General features: G+C 32.7%; 2 protein-coding genes across 2 annotated transcripts in view; one reads left to right on the forward strand and one right to left on the reverse strand.

The window, feature by feature from the left end:
* Nucleotides 1-13099, reverse strand: part of LOC134231530 (vacuolar protein sorting-associated protein 41 homolog) — a 160880-nt gene that overhangs the window by 106137 nt on the left and 41644 nt on the right. The gene's annotated exons all lie outside the window — the stretch shown is intronic.
* On the forward strand, nt 5075-8210 carry LOC134231532 (uncharacterized). Its single transcript, XM_062713494.1, has 2 exons — nt 5075-5762; nt 7231-8210. Exons 1-2 carry the CDS (start codon nt 5075-5077, stop codon nt 7800-7802), a joined length of 1260 nt encoding a protein of 419 aa, XP_062569478.1. The 3' UTR covers nt 7803-8210.

Below are 13099 nucleotides of genomic sequence, written 5' to 3' on the forward strand. Positions count from 1 at the left end.
GTGAGGGATCTTTATCCTGCGGCTGACACGGGACCTCGGTTTTTAATGTATCATCCGAAGGGTCCACAACTTTCACTTCAAAGTGCCGAGCGCATGGCGAAGGAACAGTTGCTACCCATTTTACCGACTAGGTCAGTTGCGGCCGAGATACGAACTCACGACCTCCCGATCACAGAGCGAGCGCTCGACCAATTGAGCTACCGTGAACGGTCCAAGTTTCATGATTGGATTAAATTGGTTATATATTAACAATGAAGGATATGGAGAAAACGAACAATCAATCTTATATTCCATAAAAACAATACAAAACAAGAGCAATATATTATATACAAATACACAATACAGTGTCCAAAAAAGATTTGGACATGTATTCCAACATTACAAGGATTGGATCAAGGATAGGAAATATGTTATTACTCAGAATATTCCTTGAAAAGGTGTGTCAAATATTTTAATTAGGACTGGCCACAATCCCCTTGTCAGGTACCCATGATTATCATTTTTGCAGACTGAACTGCTAACATAGTTGTATGATCGAAATATAAGAAAGAATCCTTTCTTCTAACTATCCTTCTCTACGCCTACAGAAGCTTTCGCCACATTGTATGTTATTTCTGGTCCGTCCTTCTGTCAGCTTGACTGAAAGTCTGTCCGTATAACACTTTCTTTTTTCAGAATGTTTTTCTTCCTACACTTTTAGTTCAATTTCAATATGATTCAAGGAGACAAATTTAAAATACGTATTTTTCTATATCAAATGTCTGTAAAGATACATGCAAATGAATTGGTACACTTAAAACAATCTTGGGGGAGACAAGTTATATATCTACAACACGTTTTTTTTTTTCTTAAAAAAGCCCGTTGATGATGCAGGTTATACATGTATAGGTTTAGACTTGCAGTAATTTAGATATTTCATGCTGATAAACAACACTGAATTATGTTATAGAGAGAAACTACAGGAAAGAAGACAATTAAAGAATGATTTTCTGCGGTAAAAGATGTCTAAACTAGTGAAGCAGAAGTCTGTCACAGTGACAGGTGTTCGTGGTGGTCATCATATTTCCAGCGTGAAATCAGACCGGGTCTGGATCAGCGATGGCAAACATCACATTCTGAAAAACACGGCAGGTGAGGAATTTTATCGGCTGACTGATATAAATTGTGTATGGGGAATACACACTGTGACGATTGAATGAGATTTAATTTATATAGACAGTGAATATAACATCAATAAGCTGCCTACAGATTACGGAGTAAACACAACAATAACAGTACAGCACAGCTCCAATGGAGACCTGCTGGTCGGGATGTTTAATAATGATACATATTCGGGCAAAGTAGTCAAGTATACCCCCAAAGGAGAAAACATTCATTTCAAAGAGTGCGAGAAAATAAAGCAAGTGCTGTATAAATGGCCTCTTTACATCACAGAAAACCGTAATGGCGACATAATTGTGTCTGACTGGCACCGTTTAGTGGTGACAGAGAGTGGGGGAAGACACCGCTTCTCCTACATAGGACTTTCTTTAGAATCAGAACTCTCACCACGTGGAATCTCTACAGACGTCATGTCACACATCTTGGTGTGTGATCAATATACTTCCACAATTCAGATATTAGACCAGGACGGTAATTTTCTATCGCTGATTCCGATGATATCACAGAACTGCATCTACAAACCTTGGGGTCTGTGTTGTAATGAAAAATCTCACTCTGTTTGGGTTGGATCAGAGAAAAACCAGAGCGTGAATATATACCGATGTTTGTTTGTACGGAACATTTCAGATTGGTAAGAAAACAAAATCTAGTGTGTATGCATTTTGTTCATTCAAATTTAAATCGAGGCTGGAATAACATTAATACAAAGTTTTAATTGGAATAAGAGAAATAAATAAGACCCTGGTGACTACATTATATGTTGAAAATTTGTATTCTTCGAGATGTATATTTTTTGCATTGGTTTTTAGATTTTTTGTAACACCGGCAAAAGTACAATTTATGAGATATAAGACTATAAACTAACATGAGGTTATTTTTCGAGAATCTATTGAGCAAGATGAGATATTTTTTTGTGAATCTCAACAACAATGTATAAAGTGTACTTTTTTATCAATATAGTATTAATACATGTACCAATAACAAAACTGATTGTAAAGCTTTCACTATACTAATGTTATCAATCTTTTGGTGTAGATTTATACTTTTTTATATTTTATATTAATTCTCCTTCTTAGAATAATAAAAGTTGTGGATTTGATGAGCATGTAAATCATTCAAAGAAAATTCACACGTTTCATCATATACATTGTACAGTTATTGTAACCTTGAAATTGCTAAAAATTGGAAATGAATTAGCTTCCATTTCTATTTAAATAAAAATTCTTAAAAGATTCCCATACAGGAGCATGTGTGGAAAAAGAAGAGAGGAAGTGATTACACTGATGATTCTTTCGACCTCACTCCTTTCTTACTCGGGGGAAAACAGTATTCAGAATACCTGGACTTTAAATCATTCGAACATTAGAAGAAATACAGAGAAGAAAACAGGGCTTAAAAGAACATAAAGAGATAAATAGCAGTATTCTTGTTCTTCAATTTATCAAAATTTTTAGCTAAAGATTAACTTCAACCAATTCTTACAGGTTCAACAATTTAAAAAAAAAATGTGGTTCTGTTCTACTTAAATATGTTGAGTAATACTAAGTATCATTAGGAAAAAGACTAAGTTTGTTAAGGTCTGTGAACCGGATGAAAAAAAAACAAGTAAATATATAACCGATTAGCTGTCTGGATTAGACAAAAGCAAATGATGGCAATATAAATATGGTACTGGCTAAATTCTGAACTTTTTGTATAGGACCTGTGGTAAGAGAAAAGTCTGGCAGTGATAGCGCAGATGACCTTAGTGATTTCTCTGATGATCTCTGTTCAAATTTAAGATCCAGCATCCATCAACAGGCAGCCAAAAGGGTTTTAATTGAAAGGGCTAGTGGAGGTAATCGTATATCTAAAACAGAAAATAGTTATGCATGGTAATGTATGCTTTTTTCTCTTTTGAAATATTCCTGCATGAAAAAAGTATTCTTTTTCTCTCTTTCGAAATATTCCTGCATGAAAAAATATTCTTTTTTTCTTCACATTTGTATTGTAGATAAAAAATGAAAAATATAAGAAGTATCTCATAGACATTGACAATTTCTTAGGTAATCTGGAGGAAAAGGTTTCTAAGAATCTGTTGGAATACTCATAGAATATTAATGTTTTAAATTAAAGATTTTAATTTAAAAAATAAAAAATAAAAAAAATTGTTTCAAAGATCTAACATATATGGACATTTGGTGTTAATTTCGAGCCCCGAAAACTGACATCAAGCAGAGAGAGAGAGAGAGAGAGCCGCAAGAAATTGACTTGACCTTTTACTAGTTGTCAATATTAAAAAAATAAGCAAAGCTATATTTATGAGCTTCAAGAGAAAACAGTTCCCTTAAAAAATAAACCCCTTACTTTTGAATTTGAAATCGTGACCGTCTTTAAAGCCAATCTACATCTTCAGTTTTTTTCCAATTTCACGTGTAGTTATTGTCAAATGTATTTTTGACTGTCTACTCTTAAACACATTTATAATTTTTTAAAAATTCACTTGAAAATGAAGAGTTTGAATCATGATAAAATTGCTACATGATTTGCAAAGTGGCCAAAACGCCCCATTTCCTATTGAATTGAAAACCGTGAAATCACAAATTTTCAAGGGGGGTTACTTCTTCTTTTCAAGATATTAAATGACCCAGAATTCATGTCCACCATGAAATGTAAAATTTTTACATCCATAACTACTCCACAGTTCTTCACCCGAGAAAGCAAATCCCCACAAAATTAAAAAATTTTCTTTACTTTCGTATCTGTAGTCCTTTTGTGACGTCATTTTAGTGCGAGTTTTTCCAAGTTTATTTTTTCGCCTGAGTGCATGAAAATAGTATTCAAATCCATTGCAGAGTTGGCATATAATAAAAACGGAGAAAATGTAGGTATAAGATTAGAGGTACCTTGAGGAATTAAGTCACTAAATGATACCCCCGCCTCCCATATGAATATAATGGCAGTGTCCATGTTTTGCTCTGGGAAACTCCAAAATATCTGATCAAAAAGTAAAATTCGAGGTGCACGACGGCTATATATAATAAAGAGTCTTTGAAGATAAGAGATGGGCACCCAAAAGCGTATTAGATGGAAGGACTTACAGATTGTCAAAACGACGGACATTCCAATCTCTATATACCCTCCCGCTTTTCAAGCGGAGGGGGATATAAAGCACATTTATAAGAACATTTTCGTCTTTAGAAAGTATTCAGTACAATAAAGTTCCATCAATTTATTTTAAAAACATTTCTTTATTACAGACAAATGGGTTCCTATTCGATTAACATCACGTCATAGAAGATCAAATAGTTCCGACCGAATTAATACATTAAAGAGAAATAAATCAGTGAGTGAATCTCAGGTCATGCTCATTAGTATTGAGTATATAGATTGCAGCGGTATTTGTAGATCAACTTCTCATTGTTCTTCAGAAACAATAACAGCCTGCAAACAATCAAACATTCAGAATATCTCAAAATGGATTTATTATTGCAGCGATAAGATAGAAGAGGCACGGTCAAAGAAATGTAAATGTTTATTTAGTACTTTAAGCGTTCTAATTACCATTAAGACAAAAATGATTCTTGGAAAAGTTAAAGAAAATGAAGATCAGCTTGAAATCATTAAAGAATTTGTTAATTTTGCCATTGAAAACAGAAACTGGATACTAATAACAGAGCTCGTACGTTTGTATGGATATCATTTTGATTTCGGTTTGGATACAATATTTAGTAAGAATATAAACACAGTAAGTACCCTGGCAGTAGACACAATTTTGCAGTCAGCGAAATATATGATATTAACAAAATATCCGAGTCTCCTGCGTAATTCAATTCAGTTGTACTTCTGCTATGACTGCGGAAAGGGATGTCAAGTGACTATTGTAATATTGTATAAGGGGACTGTTGAGTTCGATATTACCCAGGAAACAGTCATGGGAAAGAAACCTCTCTTCTATCATGAAACGAAACCTTCTGAGGAAGCAGCCAGTGTTTTGAGGTCTTTTCCAACAACATACGATAAGAAACCTTTACCAACAATCTCAGCAAAAGCCGCCAGAAAACTTTTTTGTGAACACTCAAATCTAACGATGATATCAGCTTCACCGTACAAGTCAATTGGATATTCAAAAGGAAAGCATAAAATTTCGAAAGGACCTTGTGTTCTATTACTATGCCTACATAAAGGATATATTCCCTATGGTGAGGAAGAGTTTCCTAGAAAAATAGGAGGTTTTGAAGTAGATATTCAGGAGGGTAGCTGCATGCTTGGGATTGGAGGATCCCTTGAAATTGGAGGACATATTCGCCGTAAAGGAAGTAAAAGTGCAGGGTTCGTCAATAACAATGGCAAAATTGGTTTAATCACTTGTGCTCATGGAGTTTTAGCACTCCACGAACTGAAAAACAGAACCATCGACCGGCACAATAACGCAGACGAGGTGGAAGCGTTTGTACGAAAATCTCGTTCATTTAAGGTATGCGGAAAAATTGTCACCGCCGAATTCCCGAAAAACAACGAAGCAATTGAATGTAGTGTTGACGCAGCCTTTATAGAACTTGATTCATCATTCAGTGTTGCAGGCTTCCGTAATGTACCAGCAGAACAATTAATATCTGCAGGTATTTTTTTTTCAAATATACACGTTTGCATAGTACAATATGAATAAAATGAAGTATGTGGTGATAACCAACAGTATTTAATCAGCAAATTGTATTTGTGGACAAGGTCATTTTTTGTTCAAAATCATATTTACAAGCTCTCGATGAAGGATATGGAGATAACGAACAATATTCAATATCAAAGTCCATAAAACAATACAAAATAGGAGCAAAGCGAACACGGACCGCCGACACATCCGAGGTGAGATCAGGTGCGATGGTGGAGTGAGTTTCCCCTGCTGAACGCTCACATCCTCAGTTTGTCGTGAAACGACAAGGTATTAATATAAAATTACAATCATTGTTTGGTAGAAGGATTAGATAAATGTTGTTGAAGCGATACCTAACACAGTTCTCCTACATTAGCAATTAATTCTCTTATGCAAAGGATTATATATATCTTAGTTGATTCGATACGCAATAGCATGCTATACTTATGAATAATTTCTAAAACGAGGTAAATTTTTGACAAACAATTTGATGACAAAAAAAAAAAAAGAATATCTGCAGTCTCGATTAAAGTCATCATTTCGTAAGTTCTATGGTCGATACAATGACCTTGGATTGCCTGAAATTACAATTTATGATTGAGTAAAATGCTGACTAACGTTTTTGTTTATACTAATTGTTAGTCCATTATTATACAATAACTTAACGACAGATTTTTCAGTTATTTCCCGATCATGACACACATGATGGGTATGACCGGTCAGCATTGGATGCTCACTCTTCCATGACATATGATCCCACCTCTGATGTTTCGGGCATTGTGTTCGCTCTGCTCCTATTTTGTATTGTTTTATGGAATTTGAGATTGAATACTGTTCATTATCTCCATATCCTTCTTTTAGAACCACTTTTCTTGCAATTCTTATATTCTCATAGTTAAAGACTTTGTACTCTCGACAAACTTTGCATTTTTATAGAACAAAAATTAAATGATATAAGGTTTCTATAATTTCAGAAAAGAGAACTTTTTAACAAAAACTCTTTAACATCAGCATATCTTAGCAGAACTTTGTTTTATTCCTAAGGGCATATGCAACGTACCCTATTTACTGATAATTTATTTTTAGATATTCTTCAGTTTAAATTTAAGTGTCATAAGATAAAAAAAATAATAACATGAATAACCAGGGTTTTTTAAGGATACCAATGTTGAAAATTTTTGGATGACTCAATGAAAGATATATATGAAAAAGTAAACATGTATTTTAGATGTTTCTTTTATCCAAAATAGTTTTGGAAGAAGTGTACAACATAATCTATAGACATTCAAATAAAGCACACCGTTTCTTCAAGAATTGGAGCTTTTCAACTCCATGAAAAATTACCGTGCATTGGTCCTTAAAGCATTTGAAATATATCAAATGTAAGAAAATTATGTGGATGATACATATATACACAGTACATTTTGTTTTATTTTTAGGATTTGATGCACACAACCCAGTGGCATTTAGAGGCACCGTGATTCTAAATGAAAGGATAGGAGATACCTCTGGTAGTGTCCTTAAATTTGGAGCTAGAACTGGCTTAACTTTAGGATCTTTGTTCAATGAAAATATGCATGTCCGAATAAAATACAAAGAGACTCTAAAGTTATATGATAGCATAGGATATACCGATATCCCATGTGACGTTAATGTATACAACCAAATGGAAATTGAAAGCTTAACACATGACAATTTTTTTGAAGTAGGTGACTCGGGTTCTCTTGTGTTTTATATACAAGACGACACTTTATGTTGTATTGGAATGGCAATTGGACTTACAACGCGAGGAACATGTCTGGTTACACCGATAGAAAATATTTTGAAATCTCTTGGTCTACCTGTAAACAATTCCATTTTTATTCCAGCTGAAACAAAATTACAATCAAACATAGAGACAGACAGAATATTGGAGGCTATTGATAGACAGCAGAAGTATATTGACAGACGTTTCCAGGAGCAAAAAGAAGAAATCGAGAAATATTTTGAAAAGATAAAGAAAAATGAATGATAAATACTCTACAAATGTAGGAAAAAGGTTACATTCTAGAATTGTTTGCTGAAATATTCTTGATTGTAGCAACTAGTGTAACGCATATTTTGAATGTAGTAAATTTTACCTCAACTGAGTTTTAGGCTCAGTTTGGCTCATTCATGTCGTTTTTCAATGTGTCAATATTTTGAATATGGATAATGAGTAAGAAACACTTTGACAAATGTGCTTTATTTTATATTACAGGAATTTGCAAGGAAGTGTTAAATTTTTCACACTCCATTTACTCATATTTTACAATCCAACACTTGCCTATCATTTTTGTGACACTGTGTGATTCTAAACATAAAGGGAAAGAAATTGATTTTCATTAAAATCGTAGATATTTTGTTTTCTCCAATGTATTTCGATATTTCTGTCAAACACGATCTCTGTGTATTTATCTGATTTATACTTTAATTAAATCATGTACAAGACAAGATGAATAGGTATGTTCTCGAAAAGTAGTGTTGACAATATTTATTAGCATAAATTTTGTTATGTCTCAAGTATTATTAAACTTACTTTAAAGGTAAATTCATGCTTACTGTCTGTCTGAAAGCATTTGTTGTCAGCTAATTCATTATTTTCATTTTTTAACTTTTAAATCGAATTTTTTAATCGTCTGACTGGTAATATTGAAATTGTAATTCAAATGCACAAATATTAATGATATCATGTTATTCTATTTCAATGAAATTTATTAGTAAAGAGCACATTTCAGGCCCCTATACGCGTTTCAAAATCATGCTCATAATATTAAAAGGAATAGATCAATTTTCTATGAATTGAAACTATGAATATGAAGTAAATTTATATTTGATTTATATTCGATCCTTGAATTTTTAATGTGTGTATTAGATCATTTTCTTTCCAATTTCTTTTTAAGCTTTTCATTTACTATAGTATAGTTGCATGTTTTTATCAGGACGTTATATGCTAGTATTTCAACAAATGTTCACTCAAAATATAGCATGTAATCCGTAAATACAATTAATTATTTATTGAAAACATTTCCACAATTTATCCCCGGGATGGGCACAATTAAGGCTTAGAGAGAAATTCATATTACATGTACATTTATAATCAATTCAGTTAAATTGATTATACATGTAATATGAATTTCTCTCTTTCTTTTTTTCCTGTGTCGTTATCCTTGTCAACCTGTTAATCACAAATTAAAGCGCCACTAACAGTCACAACATTGAATTCGTTTTAAAAATTGGATTGATGGCTTGAAGATGCATGTGTAAAATTGTTTTAAAATTTTATTTTAAGCTTTAGTTTCAATCTAGTCTATTCCTGATGACATTTATCATCTTAATTAATAAATACTGCTTGATCGTGATGTTCCTCTATTATTGAAGACATTCATCAGAAAAATACTTCCTTTTTCAATGAAAGATAATGTAACGTAATGATTACTACGTTTTCTAATTAGAAGTGTTTTGTTCAATTTGTTTGGTCAAAAAACTGGTTACAAAAATATCCTTAATCATCTTTAAATATTTCAAAAAGATGTAATTGTAAATGAAAAGTAAAGGCAAGATTGAATTATTCATTATTGTATCCTCAATATACACCAATAGATTTGTTTATAAAAAATAAATTTAAAAATAGAATAGTTCATTGAAAATTGAGTTAATAAATCTTGATATAAAATCAAAGATAGAAATTTTATTATTTTATCCATTGTTTATCCATACAAAGTCCTCTCTTAGACGGAAAAAAATATTTCTCAATACAGTTTTCAAAAGCAAGGTGGCGTTAGATTGTTACAATGTGATCATCAAAAACAAATTAGAAATAAAAGGTGAAAACAAAGAGCAACAACCTACAAAATCGAAATCAATCAGAATCTAACAGAGAAAACCTAGGAGAAGGAGCAAGATAGTCAGATCCATCGTTTGCTTTTAGCAATGGGTAGACTTTACTTTGCCGGTCCCCAGATCCGCAAGATTCTAGCGCTCATTGGACTATGACGTAACATTAACGTCTCTCAACTGAAATGGGATAAATTTGCACACTATTCGACTGATAAGTGTTAGTATTGCACCCACCTGAGAGATTAGGGTTAGTCCTTACACTAGTTTTCGACTGATTAGGGTTAGTCTCGCATTCATCCGAGAGATTAGAGTAAGTCCTCGCACAATATCATGATTGTTCGACTGATAAGGTTTAGTTTAGCATCTGTCCGAGAGATTTCGTCTTAACGTCTTAGTCCCTGGATACCATCCGATTGATAAGGGTAAGTAAATCTTTCTTTTACATTAATTAAGAAATCCAGATGTTTCTGATTTTCCGAGACCATATAATTCAGTTTAAAAGACATTTCGTTCGTTTGTTTACACATGGAAAAATGGCTTAATCCGAAAGAAATGTCACTAAGTATGCACTGCAGTTCAGAATCATTCTTCGACGATTTTTTCCAAGAGAAATTTTTTTTCAGTAAATAAGGTTAAAAACTACGATTAAAACGAAATTTTAAACTAAACTTTTAACCGTTGAATTCGATTTTAAGGGTCAAAAGGCCAAAAAATCTCTCCTTTTCGATCGCTCATGCGATCTCAAATATAATGAAGTCGCCTTCGGTGACACTACATTTTAGCGCGTTATTCTGGGGACCGGTAAGGTCTTTCCCCTGCAATCATATAAGGCAAATAAAGAATGAATTAGATAGAAACCCAAGTTATATTACAATATAACTGTATAGTATGTTTTCAAAAAAAAGCGTGAACTGCTACAACTAAAATTATACCAGCGTAACTTTGATTGCTATTTACTTCATTACTTATTATTTAATTTGCAGTCATTTGGTATAAGAAAGAAGGCAATCGTCTCTTAAAACGCCTTTTAACTATTCATATTTTAAATGTAACATCAAGCGAATCAATACATTTTTACGTAAGTCATTGTTTTGAAGGCAACCCAAGTAAATAAAACATAAACTTATTTTCTTCCAATCAAATAAAGCGTTAAAACAAAAAAGGAAATGAATTTGAATTAACATATCTATGTTGAACGCTGAAACTTCATGAAATCAGTAAAGCAGAAACGTAGAATTAAGGAATCACTGTCTAGTTTTGAGGGTATGCCAGGGCATCAACAATAGTGGGAAACATGGGATAATTTGCTTCGCCCGTTTTGCTAAAATTATCCCATGTTTCCCACTATAATTGATGTCCCTGGGATACCATCAAAAATAGACAGTGATTCCTTATATTTCCATTTTTACTTGAAATAACCATCTTAAAATTAATCGAAATACCGTATAATTGAGTAGATTTGAAATGCACAAGGCCCCATGATGTCAAATTTTACTATACAAAATACTGTAGATCACTTAATTTTCGCGACACCTTATTTTCGCGAGATAGTCATTGACTCTTGATAAGCGAGACAAAATTTTCACGAATTGTGGATATTGCTCTATATGATATTTAGGAATACTATTATACGCGAGAGTTAAATTTTCGCGAGCACTCTGTCTCGCGTAATTACGCGAAAATAGAGTTCTCGCGAATAAAAAGTGATTTACAGTAGTCCCAAAAACACGAAACAAATTTATTGACTATTTATATTTACCGTAGTCAAACATCAACATTTATAAAATAAACAACAAAAGAATTTTAAATGATGATCAAAGTAATCTTGTTGACTTTAATTATATATGTGACCTAGATTTAGGTTGTCGGAAGCACAAACATATATAGGCACTATGTAATTTCTCTGCCGCCATATTGAATGCAATGTTGCAGTTGATGAAACGTGAGCTGGTCAGCATGGTCAAATAACCGATTTGTATGGATGTTATGATAACAGAAGAAGTTGAGTTGCTTAAGAAGTCGGATGGTAATGACTAAGGGACGATGTCTGTATCAGATGATGGAGTACGTGAAGATCCATGTGGCAATGTCAATTTCTCCACGTAGCTGTTACGGAAGTGGTGTTCTCGGACTCGCGAGGCCTCGGTCATAGTGGACAGTGTTGCACTAGTGACTTGCTTTCGAGCCTAAGATAATTTATTATTTATTTTGTTTGTTAAAAAGATATATCATATCAAATTACTTAGTAAACAATTAAAACATCTATTTTTTCTTGAGTATATTTATACGCCAGTGATATACATGCAGGTTGACACCTGACTTTTCAGTAGTAGAGAAACATACATACCACAGGGTATTATCATGAAATTAACAAGATACACTTTTGTAGTGTATATCATAGAGAAAACAATTGGAAATGGAAATATTAGAAGATTACTGTTCAACAATAAACAAAAATTAATGTAAATCAGATGTTGATACTAAAAAAACAATTCTATTGGTGGGTCATATTCTGGATGATGAATTTAAATAGATATTTGTTTTCAAAGGATTTAAAAACCGGTGTTTAAAATATCCATACGTTTTTGGCAATGAACAAAATTAAAAAGAATGTCTGCAACGGTGCTCCTTTGACCGCAATTGGGAACTGAAGAGGAATACACGGTTAAGTAAAGGCCTCCTGTATTTTAAATGGTTTTCATGCGATCAAAGATATCGAAACAATAAGATAAGATAGATAGTCCTCCTGCACAAGACAAACGTACAAATAAAGATGTCTTTCAAACATTACTTGAGCGTGACGACAAATGACCATGTTAATCCTTATTACAGATCTGCTACTTCAATTCATTCAGTGATAAAAACGTGCACTGAACTACATTTGAAATAACTCTTATTTCGGTAAGTGCTGATTTGTGCAAGGACTGAAGCAATGCATTTTCTTTCTTTTCCTTTGAAAACATAATCAAAGTCATTTATTGTTCTCATAAAATTGAACTATTTTAAATATAAACATATTTATTATTGTACTTTTTCTTTGATAAATTCTATAATTTCATCGTAATTATCCTAACAAATACCGTATTAAGATCCAAAGTATCGATACAGTCAATTTAATACACTTTATACAGTATATTTGTACAGTGTTTCTACAACATGTTTGATTTACATCCATACTGAAATATTAAACTATACTTCAGTGAGGACTATCTTGAAAAAAAATATACTTTATGTAAGTTTAAATAGAAGATCATTAAAATATTGTTCCAGTAGTAACGCAGTAATGTTAAGGTTTGTTGAAGCTTTAAACGCACTCAAATTGTAACACTGCGTTGCAAAATCGATTTTGAGATTTATTAGTTGGTTATGAACTCAAATATGGCCAAATCTTATAAGGAGTTCTTTTGGCTTTATGTGTATTTTAACTTTTGTTACGACATCACATGACTC

Source organism: Saccostrea cucullata, unplaced genomic scaffold, assembly GCF_032062105.1.
Source record: "Saccostrea cucullata isolate Sc308-1 unplaced genomic scaffold, CSIRO_AGI_Scuc_v1 ctg524, whole genome shotgun sequence".
Taxonomy (NCBI): domain Eukaryota; kingdom Metazoa; phylum Mollusca; class Bivalvia; order Ostreida; family Ostreidae; genus Saccostrea; species Saccostrea cuccullata.